This window comes from Miniopterus schreibersii (genome assembly GCF_964146895.1).
Source record: "Miniopterus schreibersii genome assembly, chromosome: 6".
Lineage (NCBI taxonomy): Eukaryota > Metazoa > Chordata > Mammalia > Chiroptera > Miniopteridae > Miniopterus > Miniopterus schreibersii.
This window is the reverse complement of record NC_138107.1, coordinates 87,322,142-87,337,672: the sequence shown is the minus strand read 5'-3', so window position 1 is coordinate 87,337,672 and position 15,531 is coordinate 87,322,142. Positions and strand designations below refer to the sequence as shown.

Below are 15,531 nucleotides of genomic sequence, written 5' to 3'. Positions count from 1 at the left end.
GGGCCCCACTCCAGATCTACTAAATCAGAACCTGAAAGGAGTGGGTCCCGGCACAGTTAAGTTTGGAGAACACAAACCCCAGGGCTACGTTCGATATACTTTTTGAGGCAGGAACACTGTGGAAAATACCCCTTGTGTTCAGCATACAGCACCGTGCCCAACACGGTGCAGAGCTGCTTTGCCTGACTACACACAGTCGGGGAATATGTTTTCATCGTTGACCCGACAAGAGTCTGTCACGTTTCCTCCTATCGTCAGCTTATGTAATTCTGGAGAATTAGCTGGATACGCGCCCAGTGTCCCTACGGATAAGCCTGTGTGCACCTTGATATTTAGTTAGCCCTGTGGAAAGCTGAACGCACAATCACTTCTTTCCCCCCAGGAACCTGGAGGAAAACTACTGCCGTAACCCTGACGGAGAATCGGCCCCGTGGTGCTACACGACCAACAGCGAGGTGCGGTGGGAGCACTGCAAGATCCCGTCCTGCGAGTCCTCCCCGCTGTCCACAGAGCAGCCGGACACCACAGGTGGGTAAGGGGACGGGGCCCTCCAGGGCCCCGGTGCTCTCCGAGGCGCTCTGCTCTGGTGCGGGCCCAGGACACCGCAGCACTGTCGACGGCTGAATTCCGTCTGGTCAGAGAACGTGCTCCGGGATTTCTATGATTTTAAGTTTGTGGAGGCGTGTTTTATGGTTCAGGGTATGGTCGTCTTGGTGAATCTTTCACGTGCTCTTGAAAAGAACGTGGCTCCCGCTGCTGCTGGGGAGAGCGTTCTGCAGATCACGGCCGGTCGGTGAGGTGGATCAGCGCTGCTGAGCTCCTCCCCAGCCTTGCGGGTCTCCCACCTCCTGTCCTAGCTGTGACTGAGAGGTGAGCAGCGGTGTCTCCCGCGCTCGCTGTGCATCGATCTATTTCTTTTTGGTTTGCTGTTTGCTTCATAGATTCCGGAGCTCTAGGCTAGACAGACACCTGTAGGATCGCTGTGTTTTCTTGCAGAAGGACCCCTTTAGCCTCATGTCTCTCCTTGTCTCTGGAACTGTTCCCCTCTTGAGGTTTACGTAAGCCAATAGGCATACGACAAACACAGCTCTACCCGCACTGGTGTTTGTATGGCACATCATGTTTCTCAGCCTTTTCGCGGAGGTGTTTAGACCATTTGCATTTAATGTAATTGTAAATATGGTTGAATTTAAATCTACCATCGAGTTTGCTATTTCTTCTTGTCTTGCTTGAACTTTGGTCCCTCTTCCCCGAAGTAGCGGCCCGTTTCCTGCCCCATCCTGCAGCAGCTCAAGGCTTTGGCTTTGGATAAGAGTCTGGGGAAAGGATTCCCGTGTGCCCCCACTGGCAGCCCATCTCCGCCTGCAGCTGCGCGTGGAGTGTGTCTCCCTCTGTACTCCACCCAGTTGCCTGAACACCCAGTGTAGGTTCTTAAAAAAAGAGGTTGCATATTAGTACAGTTTCCAATTACTAGCACTCTGACCTGCTTATGTTTTTTTCCCCACTGAGTTTTAAACAAAACAGTTACCAAAAAAGTTGAGTTATTAAAATCCTAGAATGTTACGGATCTGTTCTTTTCTTTGCATGTCCATCTGCCTGTGAATACGCAATAGTGTTAATTCACAACCAGACACTACGGTTCTGTTAGTCTCATCTATCCCGTCACTTATTTCTCTGTTCTAGTCACTGTTCACTGGTTTCTTCTACTTCCATTTCAGCCCCACCCGAGCAAACTCCTGTGGTTGAGGAGTGCTACCAGGGCAATGGACAGAGTTACCGAGGCACCTCATCCACCACGATCACCGGAAGGAAATGTCAATCTTGGTTGTCCATGACACCACACCGGCACGGGAAGACCCCAGAAAACTACCCCGATGCGTATGTCTTTTATTTTTAAGCATAAGAGGAGCTTCAGTTTGTTAGCAAGGCCACGTTTAAGCTAACGTCTTAGAGCCAAACTTCTCTTGGCTCTAGACTATGAGGCCAAGTGTCTCAGGTGCCTTGTTTTTTAGCAAAAGCTCTGCAAGAAGATAAGATGGGGGCTATCTTTCCTGAGTAGTTTTGTGGAAGCTGGGGGGTTGGGGAATATGAAGGTGTCAAGGTCACAGTAGTGGAAAGCTCAGGATGACAAACGACCCAAAGATCAGCAGCAGTACCATCCGTCATGCCTGCTGAAAATCAAGGCAGCCTGTCAACTGTGGGATTTGGTCATTCCAGCCTCCCATCCCTGAGGCGAAGCTTGTGTGTGTCACTGGGTCACAGTGTCTATGACCTGACCTGTCCAGACACATCTGAGCCTGAGCGCTAGTGGTCTGAAGGGATATGAGTTGCCAGGACATGAAGAGAAAACACAGGAAGACAGACGAGAGTCGGGAAGTATACAGGTGCTGATAGGAAACGGGCGGGTAGGTGGGCAGAAGACCAGCTCTGACCAGGCCAACCTTTTTGCATAAATGAATAGATCTTTTAACACACTCAACTGCTCAGACACCCGCTGACTGGCTTCCTCAAATTGTGGGCCAAGCCCGAGACCGCCGTTCTCTGTTATCTACAGATATAGAGTCCGATTCCCACATATATAACACGTTGCAAATGTTCCCAGACAGCCACGGGTCATGGGTCTGAGTTGGAAAGGGGACTGATTCCAAGGCTGAGAATTCTGCAAGGCTGGGGCAATGTTCTGGGGGGTCCTTGGGGGACCGAATCACCCAGTGTCCCAGGTTCCTCGCCTGCTATGTTTCTTACCCATACGCCCTCCATGAAAACCTCAGCTCCCCCAAGTCCCCTAGTCTACCCAGATGTCTCTCTCCATCCCTCGGTCCCACTGCTCTTTGGTCTCAGGGCCCAGTCCCTGAGTGGCCGCAGCAAGGCAGGTGAGACAGGTGGGTGGAGTGAGAACAGTGTGGGGTTCCCCCCCTCCCCCAGAATGCAGCCTATAGAAATGACATTGGGCCTGGGAGCTAGTTTTCCAGGCCAGCTTCTAGAAGTCTTTCAAGTCCTGAACCCATTTGACCTATCAGATGTGATATTTACAGTTACATTAGGTTCATGTTTGTTTTATTTTCATTGTAAACGCACAACATTTTCACGAGGTTATGAGTATATAGACTAGGAAGGCGGACCCGGTGGCCCATCACCTTGAATGTCATTTCCTCCTTGGTTCCAACTTTCACAGCCCCACGTCGTCATAGAGAGACGTAGACAGAGATACAGAATTATGTGTATGTGCATAGAAAAGAATCCAAAATATGTGCCTCAAAATCCACATTCGTTATCCTTGGGAATGTTAAATACATTTCCCAGGGAAAGGAGACATTCTGATACTTTCTTTACAGATTTATATGTCATCTTAGTTTTTATATGAAGTATATGTTAATTTTGATTTGTTAAATAAAAATTATAATGTAGTTTTTAAATTGTGGTGACACTGAGAACCTGTGCTTGTGGCGTTGTAATAATAATTACCACCTTTGGTGTCTTTAATGGAAATATTTCAAAGTCCGTTGTTAAGACTTGGTTAAGTCTCTCTCTCTGTCTCTGTCTGTCTCTGTCTCTGTCTCTGCCTCTCTCTCTCTGTCTCTCTGTCTGTCTCTCTCTCTGTTTCTGTCTCTGTCTCTGCCTCTCTCTCAGGCCAGAGTCTTCCCTCCCCCTCTTCTCCCCCCGTGCCCCCAGGCGCATTGCTTTTACCCTTCTCTCTCCTAAGCTCCAAGGGCCCTTCTTTGGCAGTAACTTGTTTCCTGAGCCCATTTCTTCTATGGCTCACTTCTTCTACCTCCGTGACTTTCTAAATAAACTTTCTCTTATTAAAAAAAAGACTTTGTTCAAATGAAATTCAGAGGGTGCGGGCGGCCCCCGAGGACCCCCTTGCGCTCATGCCCTCTCGTGTGGCTTTCACAGCGGCCTGACCATGAACTACTGCAGGAACCCGGACAGTGACAAAGGGCCCTGGTGTTACACCACCGACCCGAGAGTCCGGTGGGAGTTCTGCAACCTGAAAAAGTGCTCGGAAACACAAGGGAGTGTCGCAGACGCGCGGCCTGAAGTCCAAGTCGTAAGCTCGTCCAATCCTTCGAGAGCAGGTGAGACGATGGCCCGGCAGCCGAGCGCTTGGGCCTTGGGACGAAAGGCCTGGGAGCTGACGGGTGCAGAGGCCTCGCTGCTGTGGGAACTGGAGCCCGGGGGAGGGACGCCACACCTGCCAGCGTGGGGGCGTGGCTGCCGTCCTGGGACGTGGGTGGCGGTTTCTTTAGGACCTGGCACTCACTGGTTGTGACCGATGCATAAAATAGTGAGCCTGGGTGCATGGAGAGGTTGATAACGGTGGCACTGGCTGAAATGGGACATTCTAGGAAAGCAAGTCCTTGCCTTCTCTGCGGAGGAACAGAAAAGATGAACTGGCTTCGAATATACTGAATTAGGGGTGCTAGTTAGACAGGCGAGGGATGCTCTCCAACGAACCCTTGCAAAAGTGGCTATGAGGCTGGAAGGGTTACTGGGCCTGAACGTAAGAATGAGATTTTTATCTGAGGCGGGAGCCAAAAGTGATCCCCGCTGCCCCTGGCCCCTGGGTCGTCGCTGTAACTGCTGAGCACCTGGTCCTGTGGGTGCCAGGCAGCAGGCAAGGGCTCTGCGCCTTTGTGGGGTGAGAAAACATAGGGGCTCCTTCTCCCCCTGCCCAGCTGAAAACCCAGGGGTTTCATGGCTTGTCTGACCACTTTTGGGTCATTCAAAGGCTCCCAGACAGCAAGGACTAGACGGAGAACTCGGTTTGAGGTTGAGAGCTCCCTCCTTCCCGAGGCAGGCTCGGCTCTCCCGCGGTGCTGGGGACCTCACCTCTCCTTCCTCTGAGCCCCACCTGGGTTTCCCTCCTGGATAAGACTTGAGGTGATCTCACGTGGTCCCCATGTGTTTGCCCCACATTTAGTGCATGGGTAACTCACACACCCTGGTCCTGGCAAATGTTGGGGTGCGGGCTGCCCAGCATAGCCCCCGTTCTTGGCAGAGAAGCTACTGGCCCAGATTTTGCTTTTTGGGTTTTCCAAGTGGCCATCAGGGCTCTGGTGCACCCCTCCCCCCACCACGCGCACATCAAATCCCCTGAGGGGTCCTCTAGGAGGCCTTTCCCTAGGTTTGCGATGAGGGACAAGCTTGGGGAATGTGCCCCAAGTCATCTCCGTTACCCTTTTCACCCCAGAGGGTGGGGACTCAAAGCACAGCTCTAGCCAAGTAAAATTTTCTAGAAAACCCTTTCAGTGTCGCTCCTTTTACCCTCCCTGGCTAGAGCAAGGCGCCTGAGAGCCACCTAAGCGTTCGCAACAGCATCTGCCTCCCGCAGATTCTCCCGGGCGCACCGTCTACCCCTCAGCTTGTGTCAAATCCATGATCCCAGCATCCTGGCCAAATCCCCGTGCCCACGTCCTGCTCGATGTGACTGTTTCGGAGCCAACACGCATTTCGAGTAACATGTTAGACAGGCGGCGTTCCTGGTCACCTCCGCATTCTGGGCCCTGAAAAGCGAGGCCACAGAGCCGGTCACTAGAGAGACCTAAGTCACTGCCTTCGCGCCTTGTCGCCTGGGCCCACGTCAGAGCCATAACCAGCCCTCTCTCTTCCCCACAGACTGCATGTTTGGGAACGGGAAAGGGTATCGGGGCACGAAGGCCACCACCGTGACAGGCACGACATGCCAGGCCTGGGCAGCCCAGGAGCCCCACAAGCACAGCATCTTCACGCCAGAGACAAACTCAAAGGCGGGCCTGGAAAAAAATGTAAGCCTCTCAGATTTGGACCCTCTCGCCCCTTGGGGACCGGTCTCCGCCAGCAGAATTGGTTCTGTGTGGCAGCGAGTCGGCCTGGGCCGGCCTTTGGTGTGGGGCGGAGGAGGGAAACATGTATGAGGGACTTCAGGGGACCAAGCCCGCAGCACAGTCGGCGCCAGTGCCCCTGGCAGGGCAGCCCCCCGCCCACTGCCGTCCCCACCCACGGGCCTCGCGCTCCCAGCGGCGCTATTCCTTCAGCGCTGTTTCTAGTTTCTGGTGTTTGCCCCTAGAGTCTGGTGATCGACGGTGATCCGTGACATTTGAGTCAGATTTTTCTATAAAAATTTGGATGGGCGGCTGGGGTTGCACACGCTAGAATTTGCCCCAGTCTCCCACAGTTTCTGGTTTACTTTGGGGATGTGCATGGGAAGGACAGGAAGACAGAGCCTCTCGTGGATTGACCCACAGACGGTGCACAGCCCACAGAAATACCTGGGCAAACAGGTCTCGTGGGGCCGAAGGCTGCTGAAGTGAGCCAGGCGCAAGATGAGTCCGTTACGCCCTGTGGGCCTCTTGCTGGCCTCTGAGGCCTCCACTGGCACGAGAGTCCCCTATAGAGTCCCTACGTCAAGTCCCCTCAGAGGCTCTACCCTCCCTCCGGGGTGGTGGCCTCATGGTTGGAGCTCCTCTTGGACTAGGAGTCATGGCCAATGGCACGGAACGAGTCAGAAGCATCCTAAAGTTTACCCCTTCCCCCCAAAAAGGAGGGCTTACCTCCCATCCTCTAAGGACAGGGTGGCCTGCCCCTTCTCTGCCCGAGTGTCCTCGCTGTTCCGTGAACACCTGCCCTTTTTCAGTACTGCCGCAACCCGGATGGGGACGTCAACGGTCCCTGGTGCTACACGATGGATCCGAAGAAGCTTTTTGACTACTGCGACGTGCCTCTGTGTGGTAAGCTGGCTTCTTTTGTGAAAGGAACCGACTTCTCAAATAAATGCAGCCCCCCCTCCTGAACATGGGTCTGAAGGACAGAGGGGGGCTTTGAGCCGAGCCCTCTCTCCATCACGGGCCTCTTGAGTCTGTCCTACTGAGGCCCCACTTGTTAGGGACCCCCCCACGCCTTAGATAAAGTAAATACAAAATCCCCCGAAAGAGCAAGCCTGGAGGCCCTCCCATCAGCCTTGTGACGGTTCTGCTGAATTCCCCAATGCCCAGCTTGGGATGCAGGAAAAACAAATTTAAAGTCACCTAGATGTGAAACTCCCCCTTTCAGCAGCTGGGAGGTAAGAAAGAAAATACAAACAGCAGGCCAAGCGCAATGCACGCTGGCAGCCTGCCATTCGCCACCCTAAGAATGAAACAGAACGGTGCCGACCTCACCCAGCCCTCCTTCCTTTACCCTCAGGTGACCTGGAGAAAGCCAGCCTGGGCTCCTTCCTCATTTCCCTGAGACTTTTCTGAGGAGCAAGAGGCTTGGGTCAGAGAAAGGGGGTTGACATGGGTTCTGGAAAGTCTGGAGAGCACACCCACAGGCGGGCGGCTTTGGCTTGGACCCGTCTCCGCGCCCGGAACCTGCCCCGGTCACGGCCACCTGGGCTCCCCTTGCAGGGCTGCATGTCCTGGTGTCCTCCATGTAGAGGGACTGGGGGGGGGGCTCTGGCTGCAAAGCCACCGGGGCCCGGCACCCGAGATACTAAAAAAGGGAAGGCTGCCCACCTTAAACATAATTTGTTATTTACTTAGATTCACTTATCTTAAATTGTATGGTTATTTGTTGAATGATTTTAATGGCTCATTTCAATTCCACCAACACATTCAGTACAGGTGAGAAATAAGTAAAACCAAAGAGAAACTTCCGATTCTCTTCTGAATGGTGGAACCTGGGGGCCTAATCCCCGCAGTTACCTTTTCTTAGCGCACCTGTGAGGCCGGCGCTAGCCAAGGCCCAGGAGTGGAAATTAAGCTCAGCATCAGGGATTGGGACTTCATGATATTGCTTTTTTTTTTTAAAGACTTCTATATGTAGAGGCTCAGCACAGGCCACGGAAAATGGAAAGCGATTTGGAAAATTCAGGCTCCAGGCTCATGAGAGGGTAGAATCCCCGATTAGGATGGAGAGAGATCCCCCTGCAGTATCGCCATGAACAGCGATTTACACTCACATGTCTGAAGAGAGGCGTTTTCTGAACCCTGAGCCGTCCGGGCGCGAGCGGCTGCTCCCAGAGGCAGCACTGACCTTGCTCTCCGGGGCGCTGCGGCCGGCGGAGGGGAGGCGGGGGGGAGGAGCGCAGGACAGGCGGGCGAAGGCGTCACCACCGGGGCACAGGTGAGCCGCGGGGGCTCCCCGGAAGGGCGGTCCTGAGGCTGGCCGGGAGAAGGCAGTGTTCCAGGTTAGGACAGCTGACCCTTGCCACATACAATCACACGCACACACGTGTGTACATACGTGCACGCGGAGATTCCCGCTGAAAAATACCCATGCTGCCTTTCAGAGGGGAGACAGCTGGTTTTCAGGGAGCTTTCCCCGGCTCGGTGGTGGTGGTAAAGGTGACGGTGCCGACAGGTGCTGTAGGTACGGCTCGGGCGATCCATTTGGGCCGGCCGAGGCCCTCTCGGGAGGCCGCCTCACTGCACCAATTTACCTCTCCCCAAAAATAACAAAAAATCCTTCTGTTTTCTTGAACGGAGAAGGTCCTGTGTTGTCTAGTACTACTTTTGAAATTTAGAAAAAGATATTCCAAAGCATGCTCCTGTTTAAGAGCTTCCTTTCCTTTCCCTCTGTTTCCGGTCAAGGGCACGCACCTGGGCTGCAGGGTCATTCCCGGCCCTGGCGGGGGCAGGCGCAGAGGCCACCGACTGATGGGTCTCTTTCACACGGGCGTTCCTCTCCCTCCCTCCCTCCCTCCCTCCCTCCCCCTGCCTCCCTCCCTCCCACTCTCTCTAAAATATAATCGATGGAGAAATGCCCCCCGGCGAGGATTATTACACACACAGGAACGCGGGCTCTGGCCTGAGCGGCCCGCCTGCCCGGAGCCGTGAGGCAGGGCCCTGACCTCTGGCCTCCTCACGCGACTCTCTCCTGTGCCGCAGTGTCCTCCTCATTTGACTGCGGGAAGCCCAAGGTGGAGCCGAAGAAATGTCCCGGACGCGTTGTAGGTGGGTGTGTGGCCAACCCGCATTCCTGGCCGTGGCAAATCAGCCTGAGAACAAGGTAACAGCATTTCCGGGCACCACGCCTCCGCCTCCGCGGGAGCCCCGCCAACCTTCCCGCGCCGGCCCGCACCCGCAGCTCGGGGCTCGGGGCGGCCTCTGCTCTCGCCTCGGGGGGCAGGAAAGCTATACAATCCCAAATTTAATTTTTTTAGGTTCTCCGCTTCTAAAATAGCCAGGACTGGGATCTTTTTCTTGATCTGGGCAGCTTTCACCAACACGGGCCGACGCCACGCTTTCCAAGGGCCAGTAGCGCTGGAAGAGTAGCGAGGGTGCCCGGAGGGTTTACGCAGCCCTCCAGTGTCGCCGTATGACGTGGCGAGAAAGGCAGTTCTAGAAATGGGACCCGTGGTCGGGAACAAAGGCCTGATCAGCCGTAGCCTGTCACAGATACAGACGTTATTGAACTTGATTCGGAGGGAGCTCACCCGTTCTCCAGCACTCCTCCTCCTCCTCGCGCAGGGTCGCTCCCGACACCGTGACTGAGAAGCGGTCGGCTCCGGCCCGCAACACCCTGGGCACTCTGGGTTGTCGCATGAGTGAGCTCAGGTCTCCTGGCGTCTGGTGGAAAGCGCACACGTGACGCAGCGACCAGCTCACCCCGTGCCTTCGGGCCCCGCCCCCGCGGATGCCACCGACTGGCCCGAGTTCCCCCGTTTCCTCCCGTTGCTGAGCTGGCTCTTCTTTGCTTTGCCTTAAGACTTAGCAGCTCCTTTCACACGTTTCCAGCCCCTTCTTTCCCACCCGCACTGTGCTCTGCTCCCGACGGAGACCGACTCGCCGGCCCTCGCGCCCTCACGACGTGTCCCGCTCATCCCCCCGCCTCCAGGCGGCCCACGCTGTTTTCATGAGCTTCCACCTGCCCAAACAGACCTAGGAAGTATTTAGGAGCCATCTCCCCGAAAAGGGAATTTGCTCAGGTAAAATCAGCAGACTCCTGGGAGGCACAGCCATTCAGGATCACGCTTGGCTGCCTCGAGAATGACCCTCCAGGTCCCGCATGGATCTTGTCGAAAGGGAATGAGAGAGATTTTGACAGGGGACGGTTTCTCCTGGTCCCTCCTGCTGAAGCCCAGGGCTACCCGGCCAGAGCCGTGGCTGCGGGCTTCACGTTGGGGCCGCGTGGGTTGGCTCTCCTGCGGACAGCGGTCCCCGGGCCTCCCCGACCTTAGAGAGCACTGCGAATGGAACCTTCTAGAAAACCCCCAACTCCCAGCCCCTGCCGCCCTGGTGACCGGCTGGCAGTCTTTCCTTTGGGAATGTCAACCTTATCAAAATTCACCGAATGCGTCTCTCTGGCTTTCTGTAGAATAAATCATCAGACTTGGACTAAAATCTTGGTGTTTCCCCCAGATTTGGGATGCACTTCTGCGGAGGCACTCTGATATCCCCCGAGTGGGTGCTGACCGCTGCCCACTGCCTGGAGAGGTACGTTCAGGGGGCGGCTAACACGAGGACCTGTCTTGCAGACTTCCTGGCTGTGTCCTTTCCTGTCCCCTCCTGTCCCTCCTTCCATGGCAGTGACGCTAGGGACCAGGGAGTGGATGTGGAGAGGCCTGAGGCAGAGCTGCCAGGGCCATTGAACAGGAGAGGAAAGGAGTGTTTCCAAAGGGAAATGGAGAAGACGGGCTCAGCTCGGGGGGCCTGTAGGCAGGAGGGGGCCGTGCATGGCCACGAGTGTCCGCTGACATGGGGCCTGTCCTTGTGCCGACTCCAGTGTTGGTTTTATTGACCAAAAGCACCCCGAGGACACTCCCTAAGGTCAGGCTCGGGTCAGTCATGGCCTTTCTCTCTGGCCACTCAGAGGAAACTGTGGACAGCCGAGCGGGCGGGAGGACTTGGTGCTTGTGGCTCAGAAGGGCACCCGATGAAGGGCTGGCCCACATTTTGCCGCTAACGTCACCGTCGTTTCTAGGTCCTCCCGGCCGTCGTCCTACAGGGTTATCCTGGGCGCGCACCGAGAGAGAAATCTGGAAACGGATGTTCAGGAGAAAGAGGTGTCAAAGCTGATCACGGAGCCCACCCGGGCCGACATCGCCCTGCTGAAGCTAAGCAGGTACCGAGCCCGCAGCGAACGCCCCGCGACGCGCAAACGCTGTTTCCACCCGGGTTCATGAGCCGTAACGGGGCTGGGCGGGGCGGCTGTCGGGGAAGGACACTGAACCTCAGGCGAGAAGACCTGGACTCACCCCGTTCTGCCCCACACTAGCTGTGGTCCTGGCAAAGGCACCGGGACTCAGTTTCCCCGCGTGAGTGAGTTGAAACATGGGCTACAGAGTTTTATGAAACTCATGTTTTATGTAGCTCATGTTTTCTGAAACATGAGCTACATAAAACTCTCTCCCTGGACGTTCGCTGTCAGCTAATATCCATCCACAATCAGAGAATTGCTCAGCTATTCCGGGTGGCGCGTCTCCTCTCAGCACCGTGATATGTTTGGGGAACCAAAGGAGATCACGTATTTCAAAGCCCTTACAAACCGTCACGACCTCACACACACCCCTCGCAAATGCAGATTCTCCTCCTCTTTGGCTTTATTTTTCCTGTTGAAATGGTGTTTTCATATTAAGCCTGACAAAATGATACCTTTGCTTGTGCCACCTCAAGTTACAGGATTTGGAAACGGATCCCACGGGGGAGGGCTAAGTAAGCAGACGGCTCTTTGAGAATAGGCACATTTGGGATGGTCGCCGAGGCACTCAGAGCACGTCAGCCGTGTCTGACGGGGCCCCGAGGACAGTGGGGCCTCGATGACAAGGATGAAGGGCCAGGCCAGCAGGGGAAGGGCCGGGCTGGCACAGCGAATGCGGTGAACGCGCCCTGCCGGGTCTGCTCAGAAACGCCCCGCGCGCATCCTGGCGCGGGAGCCCGAGGACTGACTTCTGGGGATGTGTGGACTCTCTAGGAAGGGAAGGGAGGGACTTCTTGGCTTAGCCTGAAAAAGTAGCTCATCTCGCCCTCCATTCACGTGGTCCTTCGAGGGCCCTCGGGAGACCTGGCAGCTTGAACAAGTAATTTAGTAAATTTGGGGTTCTGGACGTGTTCTCCGCTAGACTGGCACATGTGAGCTTTAGGCTTGTGTGTTCACCCAGCCCAGGCCCCCTGCACCCCAAGAGCCGGAGACATTGATATTCTATGAGGGGAACCCATAGAGTAACATCTTCGGGGTCACCCCATATGAGAGGCTGGGTTGATTCTGGTGACCCCAAGAGGGTGCGTCTGCTTCAAAGTCGGCCACGGTGATGCTCCTTAATCAGATTAGGGTGTTTCTCACTCCCACCTGTTTTCCTCTCGAATTTGCTAAAATAGAATCAAGTCAGGAAAAGGGAGTGCTGATGTCTAAGGTGCCCTGGAACTCCACGGGGCAAGGCTCCTTGGAAACAATACCGTTTTGCTGATGCAAATGTCTCCACTTCTCTTTCTTTTGGTACCTAGCGTTTTGCTGGGTTCCCACCGCCACGGTGTGGAAACTGACGACCCCAAAGCTGGGCCACTTGGCTCCTGGCCGCATGACCCATTTGCTACTGTTAACACCTTGTGACAGCACTTCAGCTACATGGTCACCTGCTGAGGTTGACATAAAAGTATTCAGTTGATACAGAGTTGCCAGAGTGCACAGCATGGTCATGAAGGGGAGACTCTGTCGCCTCTGCTCCCACCTCCGGCTTCTTGCCCACGATGGAGGCCTTTTTAACAAAACGTTCTGTTTGCTTGGCCCATAAGCTCCCGTAGGCCAGTGCGAGGGTGAAAAGCTGTTTTCCATGCTGCCCTGGGCCAACGCAACAAGGAGATGCCGGTTTGGAGAGTTCTGGGGCTTCGGGGCAGGTGGCATCTGGTCACGGGTGACCAACCAACCAACGAACGGCAGGGGTCTCCCGGCGAGGCCGTGAATCGTCATCACGTTTATGTCTTCCTTTCAGCCCTGCCGTCATCACCGATAAGGTCATCCCAGCTTGTCTGCCATCCGCAAATTACGTGGTCGCCGACCGGACAGTGTGTTACATCACCGGGTGGGGAGAAACCCAAGGTGAGAAAATTCTGTCTCGCTCAACGACTGCGTTCTGGCCTGAGCCTCCACGAGAAAATGAGCGTCTGCTCAAACTCCTCAGCGACCAAGGCCCACTCCCTGCCTGGCTCTGTCTGGGTGCCTGCCTGTGTCCCCACTGTCAGTCCAGGGACACGGGCCAGGGGAGGGGGAGTGTTTCTGGCATTAAGAAGATGCATGTGAAGTGCTCAGTGCTTTGGAGATGGTATTGCAGCAGCTCCTGTGTTTACACAACCACCATCACCATCATCACTCCCATCACCCCCATCACCACCACGGCCATCATCACATCACCATCATCACTCCCATCACCCCCATCACCACCACGGCCATCATCACCATCACCATCATCACCCCCATCACCACCACGACCATCATCACCATCACCGTTATCACCCCCATCACCCCCATCAATGACCACGACCATCATCACCATCACCATCATCACCCCCATCACCACCACGACCATCATCACCATCACCATCATCACTCCCATCACCCCCATCACCACCACAACCATCACCACCTCTCATCACCACCACAACCCCCATCACCATCACGGCCATCATCACCATCACCGTTATCACCCCCATCACCCCCATCATGACCACGACCATCATCACCATCACCGTTATCACCCCCATCACCACCATGACCATCACCATCATCACTCCCATCACCCCCATCACCACCACGACCATCATCACCATCACCATCATCACCCCCATCACCACCACGACCATCATCACCATCACCGTTATCACCCCCATCACCACCATGACCATCACCATCATCACCCCCATCACCCCCATCACCACCACGACCATCATCACCATCACCATCATCACCCCCATCACCACCACGACCATCATCACCATCACCGTTATCACCCCCATCACCCCTATCAATGACCACGACCATCATCACCATCACCATCATCACCCCCATCACCCCCATCACCACCACGACCATCATCACCATCACCATTATCACCCCCATCACCCCCATCATGACCACGACCATCATCACCATCACCGTTATCACCCCCATCACCACCACGACCATCACCATCATCACTCCCATCACCCCCATCACCACCACGACCATCACCACCTCTCATCACCACCACAACCCCCATCACCATCACAGCCATCATCACCATCACCGTTATCACCCCCATCACCCCCATCATGACCACGACCATCATCACCATCACCGTTATCACCCCCATCACCACCACGACCATCACCATCATCACTCCCATCACCCCCATCACCACCACAACCATCATCACCATCAGTAGGTTCTCAGTAGATTCATTGGGCCAGGAGGAGTCACAAAACATGAGTTATTTACCAATTTTCCATATGTCAACAGTGGCCTCAGATCCATCCCTGTTGTCTCAGGCTCCTCCTGTGAGGTGAAAATTCTCCCGCTCTCCCCTCAGTCCCCCGACTTTCCCTGGCTCCCGTATTCCAAAGCTAGGCAGGGCTTCTGGTCCCAAAGTCACCGCCAGCCCCCAGGAATGCCATTCCCACTGCGGCCACAGGAGGGCAGCGCACCCGCACGGACCACATCCACTTCCGCGCACAGTGGACTTGTCACCAGTGTCGGGCCTGTGCCCGCTCAGGAGGCAGATGCAGGAGCAGGACACTGAGGGATTCGTTTCTGAGACGGCTGCTCCGTCCGCACATCGACTCCACTGAAGCGGCGCCCCGGCCGGTGCTGCCGCGGTCAGGCCTTCTGTGTGGCCTGGCTGGGTGAAACCTCTTGGTGGCCTGGCTGGGACAGCTTCTCCTTTCCCAATGGCAGTCCTGTTCCTAGCTGCTGTCACCTCCAGACTGAGTGTGCCTTTGTGTTTGCTGAACTCACAACTCTCCAAGTTATCCGAGGTCTTTGGAGAAGAGCTAGGACCTCATCTCTTGGCCGCTCCATGCTCGCAAAGAAGAGATTTTTGCAAAACTGGTGAAAGCCAGGCTTGCAAAGCTGGAAAAGTAGGTGATCTGTGAGGCAAACTGGGCGGGTCCACTTGGAAAAACCGCACTTTCTCTGGTGAGTTTGCCGGCGCTCTTTTGCAGTTTGCCAAAGTAAAAAAGAAATACAGTGAGTAAAACAAGCACACAGGACAATGTTCCCTCTGCCTAGTTATAAAAAAAAATGTAAATTAGGAAACAAATTAGGGCAATTTCCACCTATTATATTTGCAAGTATTTTTAAAATATTCAATACGCATCAGGGCGTGGGGAAGGGACTTTTTTCTAGTGACATTTTACACTGTCATGCCCTTGGAGAAAGTAATTTGGCAATGTTTTGGGAGCCATAAATATGTCTATAACTTCTGGGAATTTGGACTTAAGAAAACACTAAGGCTCTAGGGATAAAGAAAGTCAGCTCTCGCCTTCAAACAGTTCACAGCCTGGCGAGGAGAGTGATGTGGCAACAGCTTCAATGTCCTATGTAACTGTGATAATGGACCTTTGAGCCTATAAGTTTCAGTGAAAATATTTTTAACCATGG

General features: G+C 54.7%; 2 protein-coding genes across 2 annotated transcripts in view; one reads left to right on the top strand and one right to left on the bottom strand.

Annotated features, from left to right (window-relative positions):
* Positions 1-15,531, top strand: part of PLG (plasminogen) — a 33,636-nt gene that overhangs the window by 15,434 nt on the left and 2,671 nt on the right. Inside the window, exons 9-17 of the mRNA XM_081139908.1 lie at positions 383-528; positions 1,719-1,878; positions 3,898-4,079; positions 5,620-5,768; positions 6,617-6,710; positions 8,850-8,970; positions 10,323-10,397; positions 10,885-11,025; positions 12,890-12,996. Coding sequence (XP_080996034.1) covers positions 383-528; positions 1,719-1,878; positions 3,898-4,079; positions 5,620-5,768; positions 6,617-6,710; positions 8,850-8,970; positions 10,323-10,397; positions 10,885-11,025; positions 12,890-12,996 — 1,175 coding nt within the window. The remainder of the gene's footprint in view (positions 1-382; positions 529-1,718; positions 1,879-3,897; positions 4,080-5,619; positions 5,769-6,616; positions 6,711-8,849; positions 8,971-10,322; positions 10,398-10,884; positions 11,026-12,889; positions 12,997-15,531) is intronic.
* Positions 13,003-15,445, bottom strand: LOC308558326 (uncharacterized protein). The gene is made up of 2 exons (XM_081139909.1): positions 14,174-15,445; positions 13,003-14,127 (listed from the first exon to the last, which is right to left on the bottom strand). Exons 1-2 carry the CDS (start codon positions 14,357-14,359, stop codon positions 13,534-13,536), a joined length of 780 nt encoding a protein of 259 aa, XP_080996035.1. The 5' UTR covers positions 14,360-15,445; the 3' UTR covers positions 13,003-13,533.